Genomic DNA, 19,966 nt, shown 5'->3' on the forward strand with positions numbered 1-19,966 from the left:
GGCGTGCGAGCCCCCGGGGTCCCACCCTGCGAGGCGTGCGAGCCCCAGGGACCCACCCTGCGAGGCGTGCGAGCCCCCGGGACCCACCCTGCGAGGCGTGTGAGCCCCCGGGGTCCCACCCTGCGAGGTGTGTGAGCCCCCGGGGTCCCACCCTGCGAGGCGTGCGAGCCCCAGGGACCCATGGCGGGGCTGGGGTGGTGGTCACGGCCAGGACTGCTCCTCCAGCACCCGGGGAAGGGCAAGACACGATGGATTTGGAACGTTGGGACAGCCCATTGGCACCCGAGGAGCGTTTGTGAAGGGTGAATGGGTTGGGCTCCATCCGTTCAACAGTTTGCGTCAGTTTTCAAGCATCTGACCATGTTTCTTGGACTGTTTTAAGGAAATAGGGTGAAGCTTGCAAAGGCATCCCAGCTAGGTTGTTGTTGCCAAACTATATATATATTTCTAATTATTGAAATTGTGAAAAATAAACAGCTTGGGTTTTGTTTTTTACAGAAGCGGACACAACAGGTTGCTGCGCCATCAGCTGCAAACAGAGGCCACCACCAACCAGCCACCCCCACGGTACCTGGGCATTGCTGTCGGGTCCTTCTGCGATCTCAGGATCCTGCAAAAGCAAAACCAAAAAGCCGTGAGTAGCTCTTGGTCTCTTCTGTTTCCACGGGAAGTGTTTGAAGAGCCCACCCTGACAGCTCTTCTCCTTCGGATTTGCAGAGAGCTGAAAAACTCACTTATTCAAGTCAAACTCAAGCAGTGATTTTAGCTGGGAACTTAAACATTAGGTGAAGTATTTTTCTAAACCGACCATTTAATTTCAGCATTTCGTATGGGAATGATCATGTCTCTGAAATGCCGAAGCACCTTCCCTCCACATTTCCCAAACAAAATTTTGCAGCTTTTTGACTCAAAAGCAGAATTTTCTTCAAAGAAAATTATTTTGTTTTAATTTGCAAATGGTTTACGCGGCCTGCAAATGAAATGAGACACAAAATAGCTGCAGGGAGGGTAACCCGGGATGCAGCAAAACCAGCAGCAGAACAATATTCCCAGCTGCCATCTGTTTGGTCCAACCTTTGCTATTTAAGCAGGGCAGCGACATCGCGCTGCCCAGAGCGGCTGGGATGGGGACGGCGGCGGGGCCTCGGGGCTCGCGTGCCGTGCAGCACCTCGTAAATAAACACGAGGGCTCGCAAAATCGCTGCAGCGTGACTGGACGCACTCCCCAGGACAGGTGAATAATCCTTGTTTATCTTACTGACTCCAAGCACGGTGCTGTGCACATCCCATTGGTGTCAACAGGGAGAAATTAAACTTCCCGCTCCGGCTCTTTGCCAGGAAACCGGCAGAGGGAGCGGGATGGAGCTGGGGGACGTGACACGAGCAGCCACAGAGTCACCTGAAATACTGGGACCTTCCAGCATCGCCGCTTCCAGGGCTGGATTTTCTTTATCGGGAGGAAAGACGCACCCTGGGGCCACGAGAAAGGAGGAGATGCTGCAGCGCTGCTGCGATAACCCTGCGTGTTGAAAGATCGTTGCTCTCCACGTGAGCTCGGTGGAGGTCACAGCCCCAGCAGCCCTATTCGGGGATTAAAGACAAAGCATTACAACGCAATTTGGGGTATTTAGGCTTCTTTGGGTACAACGCTACATATAAAATAGGATAAAGGACGTATCAGCTCATACTCACCTAAAGCCAGAGGCTCTTTCAAGATGCAACAGGGGAAACAAGACCTCCCTGCTCCGCATAAAACATCTGGCACCAACGGCAATAACGAAGCTGAAGTTATTCCAAAAGCCTGGGCTGCAGCGGTGCCTCCGCGCTGGCCCAGAAAACAATTATCTGGAGAAAGCAGGTCACAGCTCCACTTCAAAGGCATCTGGCAGCCAGAGCTGCCCGGCCCGCAGATACTGCTGGCAACGGCTCCAGGGGCTGCAGCGCCCGTCATGGGGGCTCCGGGGAATCCCCCCAGTTCACCCCTGGGGGAACCGAGATTCCAGCACCCGGCGCCCGCCCGGGACGTCCCTGAGGTCCCCGCGATGCTCCGAGTCCTGCGGTTCCCCCGTGGAAAAAGCTCGGGGTGACCAGTGGGACTTCATTAACTTGGGATGAAATAGTAAATTATGGTCAAAATGAGTAGGGCTTGAATTTAGGTTAGCAGCCCAAGTTTAACCCAAAGGCTTTAATTTAAGCAATTAACCTAAATTACAGCCTTGACTTTGCTGATAATTAAGCTGAGATTAGGTAGCACAGGTGAACCGACCCAAGTTAGTAAGACACGCTCCTATTTTACAAATAAATGTACTTTTTTGCAAACAGAACATGTAAGAGGCACTTGTGAAAATTCCAGCCTTGTCTGAGAAATGGCACGCAGCACCCGACAAGGGCTTCCCGGTCTGTCCCCTGCTCGCTGGCTGCGTGCACAGAAAATGCTTCCAACTGCTCGCTAAAGGGGCTGGAGTTGCTCCTGACAGAGCCAGAACTCACTTTCCTGCTCTCCGAGTTATTACCTTGACATCAGCATGATGTCAGGAGCAAACCCAGCCAAGATTTTACTCCTAGGTTACAACAGGGTGTAAAAGGATCTCCTGCCTCTGGGTCGGGCATCCCTCTGCTCAGCCTGGGAGGAAGAAACGACGAGGGCAAGGGAAGAAAAAGCCTTTTGGAACCTGTCTGACCTCGCAGACGGACTCTGCCCCGGTGGGACCTGCCCAAACGGCTCCTTTTTTTGATTTGGAGGAAAAACTACCGAGCGACTGGTGAAGGAGGAAAAGTCCGTATCGGAGCAAGTTATCTGCAGCAGAGCAGCGAAACCCGTGACATGTCTGGAGCTGCAGGGTGCAGGGGGGACACTCCCCAGGAGCTCCCTGGAAACCCCGTGTTGCACCAACAGAGCCGGGGCCCCCCCGGCACCCCATACCCCAAACCTGTAGCTACAGCTCCTGGTGCTCACAGTCCTGCCTTTGGTAATTACCTCTCAAATTCCTTCCAGATGAGTGACAACCGCATCACCTCCACCCTAGTGCAAATGTGAAATGGAAAGAAATTAATTTCTTTTCACTTGGTTGGAGGAGCTGTGTTATTACTATTATTAACAATGGACTCCAACGCGGTTGGCGTATTCTTTAGCCAAAAAAGACAAGTTTCATATGTAAAAAAGGAGCCTGAGGGGGAAAAGGAAAGTACTGACGCATCACGCTGTTAGTAAGCGAGGGTGGGTTTCAGCACACCTGAGTCAGCTCTGCCCACGCTGGAGCTGGGAAACCATCTGCAGGGGCTTCTCCGCCCGCCCACCGCGCCGGGGGATCTGCGGCGGGGAGGGGATCGCTCTGAGCACGGGAACACCGGAAAGCGTTCGCAAAATCGGTTCTGTGAGACGGAGAGCGCCCCAGAGAGCAACTGCCCAGGGAGCTGCAGGAACTTCAGAAAGCTGGCACCTTGCATCACCCTTCGAATGTTTTTCTCTCCGAGACTTGCACCTGTAATATACACCCAGCACATTATGTGGGGGGAAATCGAGTCGTGACACCTGTCGATTGGTGGGGAAAACCCTCAGGGTGATCAATAACCCGCTGCCTTTCAGGCGCAGACGTGCTGGTTGCAATCCCTTCACTGCCAGCTCCCACGAGCGCAAAACCTGCAGGATTCAGCCCTTAAAATGCCACCAAAATAAAGTAACAATTGCTATTTATACACCACCTGCCCCCCCACCTCACCCTTCTTGTTCAGAAACTCAATCGCAAATGCTGAAAGCAAGGTGCTGGGGAAACAAGGGGACGCAAAGAATTTCTGGGGGTTTCCTTACCCGACCACCTTGCAAGACGGGGGAGATGGAAGCACAAGAGCCCTCAATATTCCTCAATATCGCGTTATTCCCGTAGCGCAGCCAGCAGCCGCTCGCAGACAACCTGGGGAAGCTGTTTGGGGGGTTGCGTCTGCAAGTTTACTCTCTTGGGTAAATAAATCAGGTATGAATCATCTTTTCCTGAACAACCCAAAGCACAATGAGGGCTGGAAACACTTGTTGTCCTGAAAAAGGAATTCTTTTTCATATTTTTCTATTTGAGTTGTTACTCAAACTACCTGCCGCGCTAAACGCAAAGCAAAGGGCTGCGCCGGTACCTGCAGCTGGATCCTGTGTCTGCCGGGGGATCCGGGCAGGATCGCCCCTCTGGACGTGCGGCGCCGACAGAGCTGATTCCATCGCTGGGAACGACATGGTGTTTACAAACGGAGAGGGGGAACAGCCCCGGAGCGCCCGCTTCCACGGAGCCACTGCTTTCAGAGCAGCTCCCATTCCCACAACCTTGCTTCCTCTTTTCCTAGTTTATTTTGTTTGTTTGTTTGTTTCCATCCTGCTAAAATATAGACGTCCAAATCCTCAAAGCTGAGTTATTAGCACAACTATTTGTGATAGAGCTCAATGGCAGCTGTCAAAATCCACAGGTGAATACAAGACCTTGTCAAAACATTTCATTTTAATTCATATATATATATATATATATATATTTAGGGATGGAAGAATTAAGTCTGCAGAAGCAGGATTTTCAGAAAAAATCAGCTCAGGGAGCTGAGCTTATCTAGGGATGGAAGTAGAGCTATTTCTGCAGGTATATTGTGTGGGATAGAGGGAAGCACGCAGTATCTATCACAAAAAACCAGGATAAAACAATTCAATGCAGGGCTCGCTGTAAAACACGGCTCTGCCCAACAGAGATTCCTTCCCTACAACCCTGTAACTCGTTAAAGTGAACAGAAAAGGGGCAAAACCAATCCCGAGGGATGAAGTTTCCCCGGTGCCGAGTGGCGGGCGCTGCGAACGGTGTTTTCCTCCCGTGCCCAGGTGACTCACGGCCGCTTTCCAGCGCTTTGCCCAGAGTCTGCCTGGCTCCAAAGGCGGCACAGGGCGACAGTTATTCCCAAACAATAGCCCTGTTGCTCAGAACCTGGCTATATTATTTCGGCAGGGCGTGTGTGCGGAGTGAGTTCACCCTCCAGAATGCTGTTGGACATGCCAAGCTTAATTAATCAGAAAGATGATCCAACCTCATCAAACCCATCCCAGTCTCACAAATGCATAAAAGGGCTCTGGGGAGCCCGTGCAGAGCACAGGTTCACCTCTCCTCGCTCCATCCTCCTCCTCGCTCCAGGCCAGCGCCCCTGCTCCTCTGTTCCCGCTGCAGCATCCAGCCCGGCCCCGAAGAGCCCAGCCATGTCTCGCCAGTCCACCGTCAGGATCCAGAGGGGGAGAAGCGGCTTCAGCGCCGCCTCGGCCATCGTCCCCAACACCTGCCGCACCAGCTTCAGCTCCCGCTCCGTCACCCGCGTCGGCAGCTGCAACGCCGGCAGCGGCTTCGCCAGGGTCGGCGGTGGCTTTGGAAGCAGAAGCCTCTACAACGTCGGGGGATGCAAGAGGATCTCGGTGGCCGGAAGGGGCGGCAGCTTCTACGGAGGTTTTGGTGGCGGCGCTGGCAGCGTGTATGGCGGTGGCTTTGGCTACGGTGCGTTTGGCGGCCCCGGATTCCCAGCCGGGGGCATCCAAGAAGTGTCCATCAACCAGAGCCTTCTGAAACCCCTCAACCTGGAGATCGACCCCAACATCCAAAGGATCCGAAAGGAGGAAAAGGAACAAATCAAAACCCTCAACAACAAATTTGCCTCCTTCATTGACAAGGTGAGACATGAGCTTCCCTAAATATCTTATCCTGATTTTTTTTTGTCAGGGACTCTTTTTTTAGCTGCTTTCTGAGCACAGAAGCCACTCAAGGAGGAAAAGAAGCGAGGAATGAGACTGGAAGATGCTCAGTCCCCGGAAATTCCAGGGAACGGTACCTGCTGCGTAGCGGTTGCTATGAATTAATCATCCGGTATTCGAGGTTCTCCTCCTTTGCTGCTTGACGTTTCACAGGCAGTGGAGAAAGAAAGCTCTGGATGGCCATCCCATCCCTCTGGAGATGCTGGGCCCTCTCCACCGAGCCCTGAGAACAGTTTTTTAGATGGTTAAAGTGAGATGCAAGCAACGCAGAAAGGAATCCCGTGAATAGGCAGTAGGGAGATGTAAGCTGCTCATTCCCTGAATTTTCCTCCAAGGCATTTAAAGTTCTCGCTGCAGCAGCACCAGCACGTTCGGACTGTTAGTTCAAAATGGCAAAATCCGATCCGACACTGTCCGCCCACTTCATTGCCTTGTTAATTAGATGCACGAGAGCATCTGCTCGATTTCTGTTCTAGTTGAGCAGCTCCTCTGATTTCAAGGAAAATGCTACACTATCTGGGGGATTTTGTGGGGTGGGGGAGCTGTACTGAAGGAAAGGAGAAATGGCATTTTACTATATTTTTTTACTGGAAAAACAAGAGTAAAGTGCAAACCCTGTTCTGCTCCTTATCTGATTTTGCAGGCGCTCCTCACAAAATGCAGGTACCTTGTCTTGATTTAGCAAAGCAATGAAGGGGAAACATCATGCAAGAAAATCCGTGGTCATTCCAGAGTTTGTTTGCAGTACTGAGCAGGGTCCCTGCAGCCAAATAGCAATTTGTTTTCTTGTACCAGGTGAGAATTTGGCTGCAAAAACCAGCTGGAAAGAGAAGTTCCCCACCTCAGCTAGGAGTGAGATCCCCCGTTCGCAAGGAAAGCTCTCCAGAATCTCTGCCCTATCCAAACACTTTCAGGATATTTCTGCTTGCAGGTCCGATTCCTCGAGCAACAAAACAAAGTGCTGGAGACCAAGTGGAGCCTGCTGCAGGAGCAGGGGCTGAAAACAGTGAGGAACAACCTGGAGCCGCTTTTCGAGACGTACATCAACAACCTGCGGGTGCAGCTGAACAGTTTGCTGAGCGACAAGGGGCGGCTGGAGGGAGAGCTGGTCAACACCCAGTACCTGGTGGAGGATTTCAAGAAGAAGTAAGTTATTGCCCTTACCTGGCCGGGCGCAGCTTTTCTCCGCTCAACACCTTTAAGCCAAACTGGGCGATCTGGGAGAGTGTGGAACACAAGAATTCCCGACAGCGAAGGTTGTGACGTTTTCTCAAGACAAACGGTAACGGAGTAACAGTTCCAAATGCACAAACATTTAGGGAATAATTTAGAATATGATCAAAGGCTTATTAACTAAATTACCTACTGAGAAAAAAAAATTACACGGTAGGTCTGAGAGTTTCAGGACAGCACACTTAATTTGCCTAAGACAGGCACAGGGAGGATGACTGATGGCTAGAAATAGCAAAAAAAAAGACTAGATTCTATACAATTTTTTTGATGTACTTGTTTTAACTAGTTTAGCCTAGGAACATGCTCATGGTCTCTTATTCAGATGCTCTGTAGGAGAAAAGAACGTTGTATGCAAAAAGCTCTTAAGGAAGTTCATTCCAGCACACTCAAATCACCCCCGCCTGTTACCTGCCTAAACAAATGCTCCTCCTGGCTCCCTCCATCAGGTACGAAGACGAGATCAACAGGCGCACGGTCGCAGAGAACGAGTTCGTGACACTCAAGAAGGTGAGAGCAAATTCCAGCGTAACACCTGAGCATTATTTGTAGAGGTCTCATCTCCTGTTCATGCACAATTCCATCCATTTGTAGGCCAAATGCTTTTTTTCCCCCATGCTTCCTTCCCCGGACTGTTATTGCAGAGATCTGCACGTTCCTGACTTGCTAGTAAGAATTTAAAACACATTCCCTAAATGTCTCGTCCTCCAGGATGTAGATGCTGCCTATATGAACAAGGTGGAGTTACAAGCCAAGGTGGATGCGCTGGTTGAAGAAATTAATTTCCTGAGAGCCCTCTACGAAGCGGTGAGCACAACCACCCCCCTCGGCTAAGAGCTCCCCTCCCTCCTTTTCTCGGAAAGCCTGTAATTTCTTCCCCCGGGAGATGCTAAATCCTTTCGAGCTCTCCCAAGTGTCTGAGCTGCTGCGATAACAATCTGCAGCCTCTCCCAGGTCTGCACGTTCATCCGAGGGGATGAAACGGCATCTCCCGGGTGGGTGAGCTCACCCCGGCCCTGGGCGCTTTGCAGGAGCTGTCGCAGATGCAGACCCAGATCTCCGACACCTCCGTGGTCCTGACCATGGACAACAACCGCAACCTGGACCTGGACGGGATCATCGCGGAGGTGAAGGCGCAGTATGAGGACATCGCCAACCGCAGCCGCGCCGAAGCGGAGTCCTGGTACCAAACCAAGGTGAAGAAACGGGGCGGGGGGTTCCCGGGCTGTTATCTTCATGTCTTGTCTTGAACAGATCAAGACCGACTGTTCCAAGAAAACCTCCTCGAATGCTGCATCTTGCGCAGCAGCGCTCCAGCTGCTGGGTTAAGAGGGCCCCGTGCTCTCGGGCACCTGTGTTACTCCAAAAACGACGGATTTTTCCCTCGGCTGATGGTTTCTCTCTCCGTGACAGTACGAGGAGCTGCAGGCTACGGCGGGCAGGCACGGGGACGACCTCCGCAACACCAAGCAGGAGATCTCCGAGCTCAACCGCCATGTCCAGCGCCTGCGCTCTGAAATCGACAGCGTGAAGAAACAGGTAAAAAGCAGCAAAACCCCCACTTTTAACTGTTCTACCCCCAGACTTGCAAGGGAGGGGAAGGAAAAAGATCAGAGGCAAGTTATGCGAGTTCTGCTCAGTTTTACCCTTTTTATCTCAAGAACAGAACTGTCGCTGGTTACGCTGATGGTGCTGGAATAAAACCGTGTAGTTTCAGGGCAGGCAAAGAACAAATCTAGGTCTTGTGTGGGGAATCTGAGCAGTGGTTTCTCTTCCACAGTGTGCAAACCTGAAAGCGGCCATCGCAGACGCCGAGGAGCGCGGGGAGCTGGCGCTCAAGGACGCCAAGGCCAAGCTGGCCGAGCTGGAGGATGCTCTGCAACAGGCCAAGGCCGACCTGGCCCGGCAGCTGCGCGAGTACCAGGAGCTCATGAACGTCAAGCTGGCCCTGGACATCGAGATCGCGACCTACAGGAAGCTGCTGGAGGGCGAGGAGTGCAGGTGGGTGGGAAACACAACCCGTCGAGCCCCGATTTAAGCACTGGAAACGCTCAGCAGTTTGGAAACGCGCAACAGGGCATCGGGGACGGGGGAGGGAAGATTGTCCCAGCTAAAGGACAGAACATTGCACAAAGCATCCCTGAATCACACCAAGTTTTTCTTTTTCTCCCAAAGGAAATGTACCCTAGTTTTCCCCTCCACTATCAACAGACAATGATTCTACCATGCTGTGATTTCTTACCCTCTTACCTTGTTTGTCCCCTAACAGGCTGGCTGGAGACGGCGTCCCAGTGAATATCTGTAAGTCTCTAAACTATACGCAATTACCTGACTTAAGCACTAGCGTGTCTCTGCACCAAGAAGCCGATGCCCACAAAACTGAGAGTTTTCCCTTCTCCTTCTTGCAGCTGTGACCAGGACAACGGTGGGAACGGGCTACGGAGGAGGAAGCAACCTCAGCATGGGAGGGGGAGTGTGCGCCATGGGGAACAGCTTCAGCTGCGCCAGTGGCCCTGGGGTGGGCAGCACTGCCCTGGCAGGCGGCAGCAGCTCCAGCGTCAAGTTCGTCTCCACCTCCTCCACCAGAAGAAGTTACAGAAGCTAAAAGTTTCCTTTACACTCGCCAGAAAACACCTTAGTGCTGGTCCTTCGCTAAAGCAGAGCTGGGGTCAGCAGCACGGGGGCCGCCCACACCTCACGTTAGGAACTCTCTCTCCGCTGTGTTGTCTGGCATGTGTTGTACAGGGCTCTGCTACCGAACACGAGTCCCATGGGTTTAAATTTGCAACTTGCTTGTTACAGCTCAGCATTTTTTTGGCCGGATTTTGTATATAAAACGTGTCCCATGACTGTTTGTCTCTCTTCACTTTCTGGTGTTTGTCTAATAAAAATGCATATGTAATTTATTCTATTGCATGGACCTTTTAATTAAAGATGGGGAACAACAAATGCAAATGCAGATAACAAGCACTTTTCCTGGGACCCTGCCCAGTTAAAGGCGCAGATTTTTGTTCCTCATTCCCATTTCCTGAATCTCTCCAGCGGCAGCCAAAACACAGGGGCACAGCACAGCTCCAAAGGGAGCTCTGAACATCGATTTCCATGTTCTCCCCACTGTAAAACACCCGGAAGCCAAACACGGGGCACGCCAAGGCAGGAGCCGGGCGCAGGGGAAAAGGTCTCAGATTCATTTACTCCGCAGCATCCAACAGCCTGGGCTCCCAGGGGGTACAAAGGGCAGTGCCAAGCGTGTGATGTACCTGCATAAACTTCTAACAATAGGGAACTAATTACCGGGGGAGTCAGAGCAACCACCCGACTTGTTCAGGTGTATCAGCCCATCTCCAAACCCCTTTTACCGCGGGCTGGCTCACCTGAGCGTCGGTGCCAGCCCAGCGAATGGCAGCCTGAGCGGGTTGGGAGCGTTCCCCTTCTGTTCTGAGCGCCGGCCACGCGGGTTTAGGGGTTTATCTTGGCTCTTGATGCCGATGTTCCGTCTCCTTCACCATCAGCGGGTGGAGGATCAGGTCCATGTCCATTCACGTGCTCTGTTGAATGCGATGTTGCCCATCCAATAGCTATAAATAACATCCAAGGATAGGATACCTGTTGGAAAACAAAAGATTTCAAGATCCAATGTTTGTTCACAATCCTAGAATAGGTTGGAGACAAGACCTTGTTTAGAGAAGGCGGAGAAAAAGCAGGAGGCGCAGCAATTTTAGATGTGGTTCTGACTAATCAGGAGAAATTAATTGAGAAGGAAAAGCAGGCTGAAATCTCCGGAGCGACAGATCTCACCAACGGGTGTGATCAGAAGAAAAGTTCCAACCCTCGTCCTGTGGATCTCAAGAAGTTCAAGTAACGGGTAGAGAACAGAGGGGAACTGGTAGTGCCCAGATGACACACTGAGCTCAGGTTTTCCTTCAAGACCAGCAGTTTCCCAGAATTTTCGCTGCCCAAACACACTCTCCAACCAAAGAGGACGTAACATTCACAGCCAACAGGCACGTCAGACAGATGCCACCCATTGCGTCAACACCTGGGTCATAAAACTGAGATTACAAAGCCCTTCATCTGGCATGGGAAAGGCTGGGCCCACAATATTTGCTCTCCCAGGGCATCGCTTTTTAAGCGCAATACAGAAAACCACCCTGGCAAAGGTTCGCGTCTCTGTACGTGAGCAATGCACAGCTGTCCGGGTCACCACGGATGTCACCTCCTGCATCCAGCCCCGCCGGCCAAGTTCAACAGACGTGGCGATGACCTGGGGCTTGTATTTCGGTGGCAGAGGACGGCCCTCGTTAATTCCAGCACCGCCCAGATTAAAACCTTGGGCACGATGAAACGGAACGTGCTTGCACTCAGGGGCCTGGATTTGCAATGCACGCAGGGAACTGATTGCTAATTGCTACCCGTAACGTTTTTACAGAGTTCTTTAGGACAGACCTAGCCGTAAGCCTGAGCTTACTTGCATAGCTTAGCCACAGAAGCTCCTCTCTCTTGAAAACTGCTGCTCGCTGTAACCTTCACCAGAGAAACACGCTGTGGGACTTGCCTTGGTGCTGTGTGGATGGAGAGCAAAGGGAATTGTCTGTGAACCATGTCCCAAGGCTGGATCCCAAGCCCTGAGTTTCTTGTAAGAGATTTCGGGGGGAAAACAAGAGAAGTGGGGAGGGCTGCCTGGGAACAGGGTTCACACCGCGTCGAGACAAGGTCACCCCGTGAGTCAGGAACCAGCTCAAAGATCTGCGAAGGTGACACTGTGAGAAATCGCCAGCTCAGGTTTTGTGTCGTCACAGACAGCGGTAACTCCCTCCCAGGTCATACTCTGATATTTCATCATCTCTTGTCAGTCTGAACCAGAATGAAACGTAGACGCTTCTTGCAGAAAGGTCTGAAAATGCCATTCATAAAATTACCTTCCATGTCCCTTCTGCTCTGCAGCTGGTTTTTGACAGCTGGTGGTTTAAAAGTTCCACTAAAGCCCCATCACCCCCGCGCCTTTCCCTCCATCACCTCTTTCTCCCTTCTCTATCAGTCCTGGTTTAAACGACTCCTGTTTGGGCATGAGAACAAGAGTCCAGAATTTCTGGCAAGTTGGGGCCTGAGGTGCTGCTGCCCCGCTGGGGTTTACTCCAAACCACAGCAGCAGGAAAACAGAGACCCGCAAGAACAGATTTCTCAGCCCTCGGACCGCTGCATCGTGAAATAGCGTGCCTTTACGCAACAGGGGATTGATTAATCTGTGAAACAGAGATGAGCCAGCGCTTGCCCAACATGGGAACCATCTACTTGCAGAGGAGAAAGAAGGGAGTGGGCAAGGGGTGAGCAGGCAGTATTTAGTGTTTTCTCAGATTATTTCAACAGCCAGATCGTGACTGTCGCAAAAAAAAAATGCAACTCCTGCACTTTGCGAGTGCTTCATCGGTGCTCACGGTGAACTCACCGTCCGCTTTGCTGCGGGTGTGCCGAGCCCAGTTAATCAGTAAGATGAGCAGCGCACCAGACCCGTCCCCAGCGCGTGGAGGCATAAAAGGGCCGGTCCCAGCCTGGGGGAGCACAACTTCACCTCCTGCTTCGCCCGTTGCTTTATTCTTTCTGCCGCTCTCCCTCTGCTCCCATCGGCTGCCATGTCTCGCCAGTGCGCCGCGAGGAACCAGAGCAAAACTGGCTTCAGCGCCGCTTCTGCCTTCATCCCGAACGCTGGCAGCACCAGCTTCTGCGTACAGTCCGCGTCGCAAGGTGCAACCTGCAGCACCGCTGGGTACGGGAGGTTTGCCGGAGGTTTTGGAAGCAGGAGCCTCTACAGTCTCGGTGGATGCAGAAGGATCTCGGTGGCTGGAAGAGGTGGTGGCTTCTACGGACCTGCAGCTTTAGGTGCTGGCGCTGGGGTGTCCTGTGGTTTTGGCACTGCAGCTGGTGGTGCCTTCGGGTTTGGTGGTGCCATGGGTGGCCCTGGATTCCCTGCTGTCCCTGCCGGGGGCATCCAAGAAGTCTCCATAAACCAGAGCCTGCTGAAACCTCTCAACCTGGAGATTGACCCCACCATCCAGAGTATCCGAAAGGAGGAGAAGGAGCAGATTCAAACCCTCAACAATAAATTTGCCTCTTTCATCGACAAGGTGAGACATTTCTTGGTTATGCTGTGTTGATTCCTTAGTGGGAAAGCACAAAGAAGGGGAAGTTACATCTTTCTCAGCAATTTTGCTGCTCTTGTCTTGTAATTTACAGCATCAGTAGGTTGGGAATAAAACCTGAGGGGTTCCAGCTTTGAGCCCATTCATCCCTCACATTAGTGCTGAGATGAGACCAGCCAACGGGGGAAAATGCTGACATAGGATGTGAGGAAGCAGAGTTTGCAGAGTACGAACGTTAATATCGGATGTGCAACACTTGCTTGTGTAAAGAATCCTCGCAGGATTGTACTTTGCCTCTCTAAGGAAAACCATCCTAAAATCCCTGTTTCTGAACCATCCTTCTCTATCCAGGTCCGATTCCTTGAACAACAAAACAAGGTCCTGGAGACCAAGTGGGCCCTTCTGCAAGAACAGGGGAACAAAACAGTCGGGAACAACATCGAGCCCCTTTTTGAGACCTACATCAACAACCTCCGGAGGCAGCTGAACAGTTTGCTGACGGAGAAGCAGAACTTGGGAGCGGAGCTGAACAAGGTGCAGAGCCTTGCTGAGGAATTCAAGAACAAGTAAGTCTGTCCGTCTGCACCCCGTTGCATCTGTGCAATCAAACAGGGCAATAAGCCCTTTTTGCTGATATCGTCTTCTGAGTAAGGCCCAGGTTAAGTTTAATAGGAGACATATTCAGCCTCACCTCCCCATGGCTGAAAGCCACAGGGAGAAAATTCTAGTGCTAAGAGACCAAGGTACACAACTGTACACAGAAAAAAACAAGAAGTTGGTCCTGAAAATACACAATAATTTTGTACAAGCCTAGACTGACTGTCCGTTTCCACTCTGCAGATACGAAGAGGAGATCAACAAGCACACAGCTGCCGAGAACGAGTTTGTGGTCCTGAAGAAGGTGGGTGCACACGCTGCGAGCACAGCGAGAAACACCTTCGCCAGCTTTGCCTCTGCTTGTAAACTACTCACTTTTGTGATGTGCTTCCTCTTGTAGGAGGTGGACGCTGCCTACACGAACAAGACGGAGCTGCAGGCCAGGCTGGACTCGCTCATGGAGGAGACAGATTTCCTCAGAGCCCTCTATGAAGCCGTAAGAACCAGCATTCACATCCTCCTCCCCGTTTCCAATGCCCTTGCCTTCCTTTCCCACTTCAGATGCTCGGGACTGATTATTTTCCACTCTGTTGCACTAAATTCAATGCTTTTCCCTTTCCGCCTGCTATCTTAATCCTGCCTGAAACTGCCTTGGAAAAAATCACTTTATCCACTCAGATTTACCCTCTAACTTGGGGCGTTTCCTCCTCCGAGCAACATTCGTGTCTCAGGACTCACCGAACCACCCGCTGCTTTTGCAGGAGCTGTCGCAGCTGCAGAGCCAGATCTCCGACACCTCCGTGGTCCTGACCATGGACAACAACCGCAGCCTGGACCTGGACGGGATCATCGCGGAGGTGAAGGCGCAGTACGAGGACATCGCCAACCGCAGCCGCGCCGAGGCCGAGGCCTGGTACCAGTCCAGGGTGAGCGCCCGGGAAGGCTTTGCAACGGGAAACCCACATTCCCTGCCCTAAATCCCCAAGGGAGAGTGGGTCCCACTGTGATTTTTATAACCCAGGATATCTCCGGATTTAATCATCCTGGGAAGTTTGGAAGTGCCAGTTTTGGGTTGAGAATAAATGCATGTTTCTGAATGCAAACGCCCACGTCCCCCCGTTCTGCCTGGCTCTAAACCCGATGTTTTTTCCCTCGGCCGATGGTTTCTCTCTCCGTGACAGTACGAGGAGCTGCAGGCTGCGGCGGGCAGGCACGGGGACGACCTCCGCAACACCAAGCAGGAGATCTCCGAGCTCAACCGCCACGTCCAGCGCCTGCGGTGCGAAATCGACAGCGTGAAGAAACAGGTAAAGGGCAGCGTAACACCCAAGACAAAACTCTGAGGGTGGTCTGACCTCTGGGGTGTTCAGCCAGCTCCAGGGAATAAAAATAAAGGCGTCTCAGGGAGTTCTGCTGGATCAGGAATGAACAGCACAGCACTTATCTCAGTGCAGTAACATCACTAACAGTAACTTAACGCAATATTAGTAAACCTAAGGAGATATTAAGAGGTGTGGAGTTCGATTAAATCCAGGCTGTGACCTGGCCCAGGACGTGGATCAATTCAACGATCGTTAAGATCCTGCCTAGAGACAACCCAAATTCTTCTCATGTAGATCAGGCATCGCAACCTCAGGGTACGCAGAAGTGGTCCGTGCGCTAGATCGGGAATGTAACCGCTATTTTCCCCCCAGTGCTCCAGTTTGGAGACGGCCATCGCCGAAGCCGAGCAGCGCGGGGAGGTGGCTGTAAAGGACGCCAGGGCCAAGCTGGCCGAGCTGGAGACAGCCCTGCAACAGGCCAAGGCCGACCTGGCCCGGCAGCTGCGCGAGTACCAGGAGCTCATGAACGTCAAGCTGGCCCTGGACATCGAGATCGCGACCTACAGGAAGCTGCTGGAGGGCGAGGAGAGCAGGTGGGGGCATCTCCCATCCCCGTTTCCAGAGCTGCGACGGAGTCGCAGACCCTTGGCAGGTTTAGAAGAGACCCCTGGGCTTCCCACATTCTGAATCCTGTTTAAAGGCAAGCGATTGCCCACGAAGATGAGATAATTGGGAAATTCACCTTTTGTGCAAACTTGCCACTAACAACATTCCAAGGAAATTCTCCTGCCTTTTCAACCAGCTCCTGTGCACGAGTTCTCCTTGAATTCTTACTGTGCCATTTTGCTCCCTAACAGGCTCTCTGGAGAAGCTGCCAGTGCAGTGAATATCTGTAAGTAACTTTTAAAGAGCCTATGGCGACCTGTCCATGTATCTCCCTGAGGCTCAGAGCCCACTGCCTGTGGCCGCCTCTGCAGAGGGTGTTTTCTCCTGCAGCTGTGACCAGAACGGCCGCAGGAGCCGGTTACGGAGGTGGGAACTGTCTGAACTTCGGAGGCGGCAGCGGCGTTGGGGGTGGAATCTGTGCTGCAGGAACCAGCTCCGGCAGCGGACAAGGCGCCGCCAGGTCGTGCGTGGTCGGTGGCAGCAGTTCCAGCGTTAAATACGTCTCCACCACCTCTTCAAGCAAGCGATGCTATTAAAGCCGGACATCAGCACCGTGCCGAGTTTCCGCGTGTGTTGTGTGCAATCCTCACCCTGTTACTCGCACAAGATGTGGAAGTCAGAGCTGTCTGTCCTTATTTATATAAAACATCTCATGCTCCTGTTTGTTCCCTCCGAAATCCTCATTTCCCAGTGTTTACCTAATAAAGGCACATGGAGTTAATTCTGTCGCATCCTCCTTTTAATTCCAATTTCTAGGAGTGGCTGGCATAGCAGAGTAGAGCTGAAGGTGATCATGAATCAGACACACACGAGTTGAGATCTTTCCTTCCTCTGCACCCCCGGACACCTCATATGCAACAGGAACAGCTGGATGTTCCATTCACATTTGTGTGAGACAAGGTATTTTAGCATCAGCATCTTCCACAGGATGGGAAAATATCTACTCTTCCTAGTAGGCACTAGAGAAAACACCCTCTGTCTTAATTTCTGCGTTACAGCACCTCAGCGTTTTCATGCCCAAACCCCTGTAATATTTCGAGGTTTTACGTGACGAATCATTTAAGGAAATAAATCCAGCTTTTTCTCAAGAAAGCAAGAATTTCAGCTCACGCTGTTCTGTACATGCACTAGGTGCAGAGACTAATAAAATGCCGTCACTGCCATAATTAGAAATGGAAAAGGCCCTTTAAACCCCCAAACTCAACCTCTTTGGGAAGAATAACGTCCTTGGACCCAGGCTGTGAGGCAGATGAAGCCCCTGAGGGGAAGGAAGGGCCCGTTCAGCTCAGCTCCTCACTCTCAGGCTGTTAGGAGCTGGTGTTCCCTCTCTCATCCACTCTCGAAAAACATCTATGAAGCACTAGTGTCTGCTACCGTGCCCACGAGGGATGCAGCGCTTAATGGATGAGAATAAGTAGAGAGCTTAAATTGTCGATCTGGAACCAGAAAAACAAGAGCTGAGCGCAGGCTGCAATTCAAAACAAGGACACGCGCGCGCGCGCTGCCAAAACCCCTCTGCTCTGGCTGTCCTGGGAGACGCTGTGTCTGCCACCTCCTGCCACCTCCACCGGCAGAGCCTCCAGCCCCCGCACAGCTCGGAACAGAAAGGGCTGCCTTGGGGCAGAGAAATCATCACCCACACTCGCCTTCGAGACTTCTTTTGTGGTTCTCTGTGCCTTAGAAAAGAAACGTTCAACAGAAGAAAAATCTGCATCTGACATAAAGCGGCAAATATTCCTTCTGGCTCCAGACCGGGGGATTTTTGGGCAAAAGGTCAATGACATCACACACATTGCTGGGCAGGGAGCATCACGTTGCACTGTGGCAACGATGCCTACACCCGCCCAAGGCACGTTGCTGCTTCTGGCCCCATCTCCTCGGAATTTGTTCTTCTTACCTTCATTTATTTTAAACTTTGCAGATCCCATAGTCTTCTTCCTAATGCTTCACTCTTCTGAGTCAAATACTAATCCATACGGCAACTGCAATTAGAAATCAGACATATGCCAAATTAATTTTCCCCTTCTATGTGGCTAAGAGCTTAGAGACCCACAAATCTATATACAGGCTGGGACTTAATGGAAATGATTTTCAGGGTTGGATACTCCTGATGTGAAGAAATCTTCCCCCATGAAAGGCCGATGTTTTATTAGCTGCACGGACTCCTGCCTTTGAACTCCTGCCTTTCATCTGCCCTGTTTAATCGTTCCATTGGAGCTGGGCATCGCTCCACGGCTGGCGCTGCTTTTCAGCCTTTCCCAGGAGCAGGACCGTGCGCTGCTGCTCATCCCAACCGCGGGCTTCCCTTGCCCAAGCCGTTGTCCCTGCTCATCCCTGTCTGTCCCCAGCTGTCCCAAAGCCACGGCAGGAGCCGGCGGCAGGTCCCGGCTGTCCTAAGCCAGGCGTGGTGGCGGCGAGCTCGGCGCGGCTCCACCCAGCCCTCCCGGCCTGAGAAACCCAGCACAAGGCTCCGTTCGCAGCCGGAGCTGCTGGAGGATGGAACGTGCCTCTAATGAGGGCCCGCGCTCTCCTTGACGCCTCCGCCCCCCGCCCAGCCCCGGGGGGCTGTCTTTCTATCACAATCGGTGAGATCTATATATAATAACACTATGTATAATCCATACGCTGACCTAGCAAGGACAGACGTGTGTTGTAGGGCAGCTGTTTTTGTTGTTTCCTCCAAAGATCGGTGGCAAACGCCCCTGGGAAGCAACTCTTTAGTGTCTCCACGAGCACCCTGCAATGAATGCGGGGAGGACGGGTGGGCCATGGTACAGAAGCTGCCACGGCACCTTCATCTCCCCTTCCCAACACGAACAAAGAGGAGATCAACGAGATCAACAAGCACACGACTGCAGAGAATAACTTGGTGCTGCTGAAGAAGGCGCCAACAACAAAGAAGGGACACACTTTTTAAAGGCAAAAGGCATTTGAATGCAAATAAGCCTTTTCATCCCGCAGTGCCAAGCTGGGCAAAGCACTTAGCAAAGGTGGAGTCATCGCTCCTTGAAGCAGAAACACCCAGGTGTGCCAGCATGTCAGCTCTTGGCAGCAGCTCGTTCTCGTTGCAGAAGAAAATTTCATCCAAAATTCAGGTGAGTCTTGGTCCCCCCGGTACCAGATGAGATCGGGGTCGCACACACCTTGTCCTCACTCCAGTACATGCTCTGCCACTTCTACAGCCCTCCTCTATTTACTCCCACCCAGGCCCACCTGCACACAGGCAGATTCAAGAGCTCGGAACTATTCAAAGCACATGCAAATAAGCAGCAGTAATGAAAACTTCTCACCTGCAGAGATGCAAACAGAAGAGGCATCGCTGAGGCTGAGGAGCACGCCGTTGTCAAGGACGCTGAGCGCAAACTCCCTGAGCTGGGGGTTTCCCTGCAAAAGGTGAAGCAGAATGTGGTCCATGAGCACCAGGAGCTCACGAATGTTAGACGGGCCCTGGACACGGAGATCACAACCTGCAGGGAGCTGCTGGTGGAGAAGAGAGCAGGTGGGTGCAGGTACGATCCTGCAGGACGCTTGTGAGGAAGAAATACTCATAGTCACACACATAAACCCCCCACCACCCTCCGCAGCCGCCCCAAGGAGCCGTCACCTCTGTAATTGCAGTGAATGCCACCGAGACCCCGTGTCCTAAAAGGTGACGCTTGCCAAAGCACTTTCCAGCATTTATGGACCCAAACGCCTGACGAAGTCAAAAGCTCCTCACACACTCAGGCACTTTGGTTTTCCCCCAAATGGAAGACCTCGTATGGATAAAGATGATCTCTTGTGTAGCCTCAGGGCTTGTCAAGCCAAAGGCTCGGCCACCGCCACCTTTGTCAGTCCAGCCGAAACGCCTGGGTACCTATTCACACATGAGTTAATTGAGGGGACTGAGCAAAAGCCCTTGACCAGGACTTGTTCATGCTTCCACACGCATCCAAGGCTGCTCAAAACATATTTTTTGCATCAGTTCAACACCACACTCAGCTGCCTTTCCCTGTTGCAGCTTCATCCGCTGCCCCCCTCTCCTTTTGCAGCTTTCTGCAACCCCTGTCCTCGGATTTCAGCCCAGAAGTGCTAAACAGCTGCATGTGGTGTCCACTGTCTCATCAAGAGCGGAATGCGCTTCCTAGGGTGACAATGTGGAGAGAAGAGATGCAGCCAGAGAGCCAGAAAATACAACTATGGTCTGGAGCAACGTGCTCTGACACACGAAGCTTGAGGAGAGTCACCAGATTAAGGCCAGATCTTCCCACGTCCCA

The 19,966-nt window shown here is 52.1% G+C and overlaps 2 protein-coding genes across 2 annotated transcripts; both read left to right on the forward strand.

Annotated features, from left to right (window-relative positions):
- Positions 1-5,126: 5,126 nt before the first annotated feature.
- LOC136000630 (keratin, type II cytoskeletal 75-like) lies at positions 5,127-9,593 on the forward strand. Its single transcript, XM_065654565.1, has 9 exons — positions 5,127-5,677; positions 6,690-6,904; positions 7,438-7,498; positions 7,700-7,795; positions 8,020-8,184; positions 8,402-8,527; positions 8,769-8,989; positions 9,258-9,289; positions 9,397-9,593. Exons 1-9 carry the CDS (start codon positions 5,216-5,218, stop codon positions 9,591-9,593), a joined length of 1,575 nt encoding a protein of 524 aa, XP_065510637.1. The 5' UTR covers positions 5,127-5,215.
- A 3,025-nt stretch (positions 9,594-12,618) lies between these two features.
- LOC136000629 (keratin, type II cytoskeletal 5-like) lies at positions 12,619-16,246 on the forward strand. The gene is made up of 9 exons (XM_065654564.1): positions 12,619-13,110; positions 13,477-13,691; positions 13,966-14,026; positions 14,123-14,218; positions 14,484-14,648; positions 14,904-15,029; positions 15,417-15,637; positions 15,902-15,936; positions 16,041-16,246. Exons 1-9 carry the CDS (start codon positions 12,619-12,621, stop codon positions 16,244-16,246), a joined length of 1,617 nt encoding a protein of 538 aa, XP_065510636.1.
- Positions 16,247-19,966: the final 3,720 nt, after the last annotated feature.

Source organism: Caloenas nicobarica, chromosome 33 (assembly GCF_036013445.1).
Source record: "Caloenas nicobarica isolate bCalNic1 chromosome 33, bCalNic1.hap1, whole genome shotgun sequence".
NCBI classification, from domain to species: domain Eukaryota; kingdom Metazoa; phylum Chordata; class Aves; order Columbiformes; family Columbidae; genus Caloenas; species Caloenas nicobarica.

Excerpts from the sequence above, each read along its gene's own strand:
- LOC136000630 (XM_065654565.1), top strand. The coding sequence starts at position 5,216 with ATGTCTCGCCAGTCCACCGTCAGGATCCAGAGGGGGAGAAGCGGCTTC. Across the intron at positions 8,990-9,257 it reads CTGGAGGGCGAGGAGTGCAG|GCTGGCTGGAGACGGCGTCC; the intron begins GTGGGTGGGAAA and ends GTCCCCTAACAG. Across the intron at positions 9,290-9,396 it reads CGGCGTCCCAGTGAATATCT|CTGTGACCAGGACAACGGTG; the intron begins GTAAGTCTCTAA and ends TCCTTCTTGCAG.
- LOC136000629 (XM_065654564.1), top strand. The coding sequence starts at position 12,619 with ATGTCTCGCCAGTGCGCCGCGAGGAACCAGAGCAAAACTGGCTTCAGC. Across the intron at positions 13,692-13,965 it reads GCTGAGGAATTCAAGAACAA|ATACGAAGAGGAGATCAACA; the intron begins GTAAGTCTGTCC and ends TCCACTCTGCAG. Across the intron at positions 14,027-14,122 it reads AGTTTGTGGTCCTGAAGAAG|GAGGTGGACGCTGCCTACAC; the intron begins GTGGGTGCACAC and ends TTCCTCTTGTAG.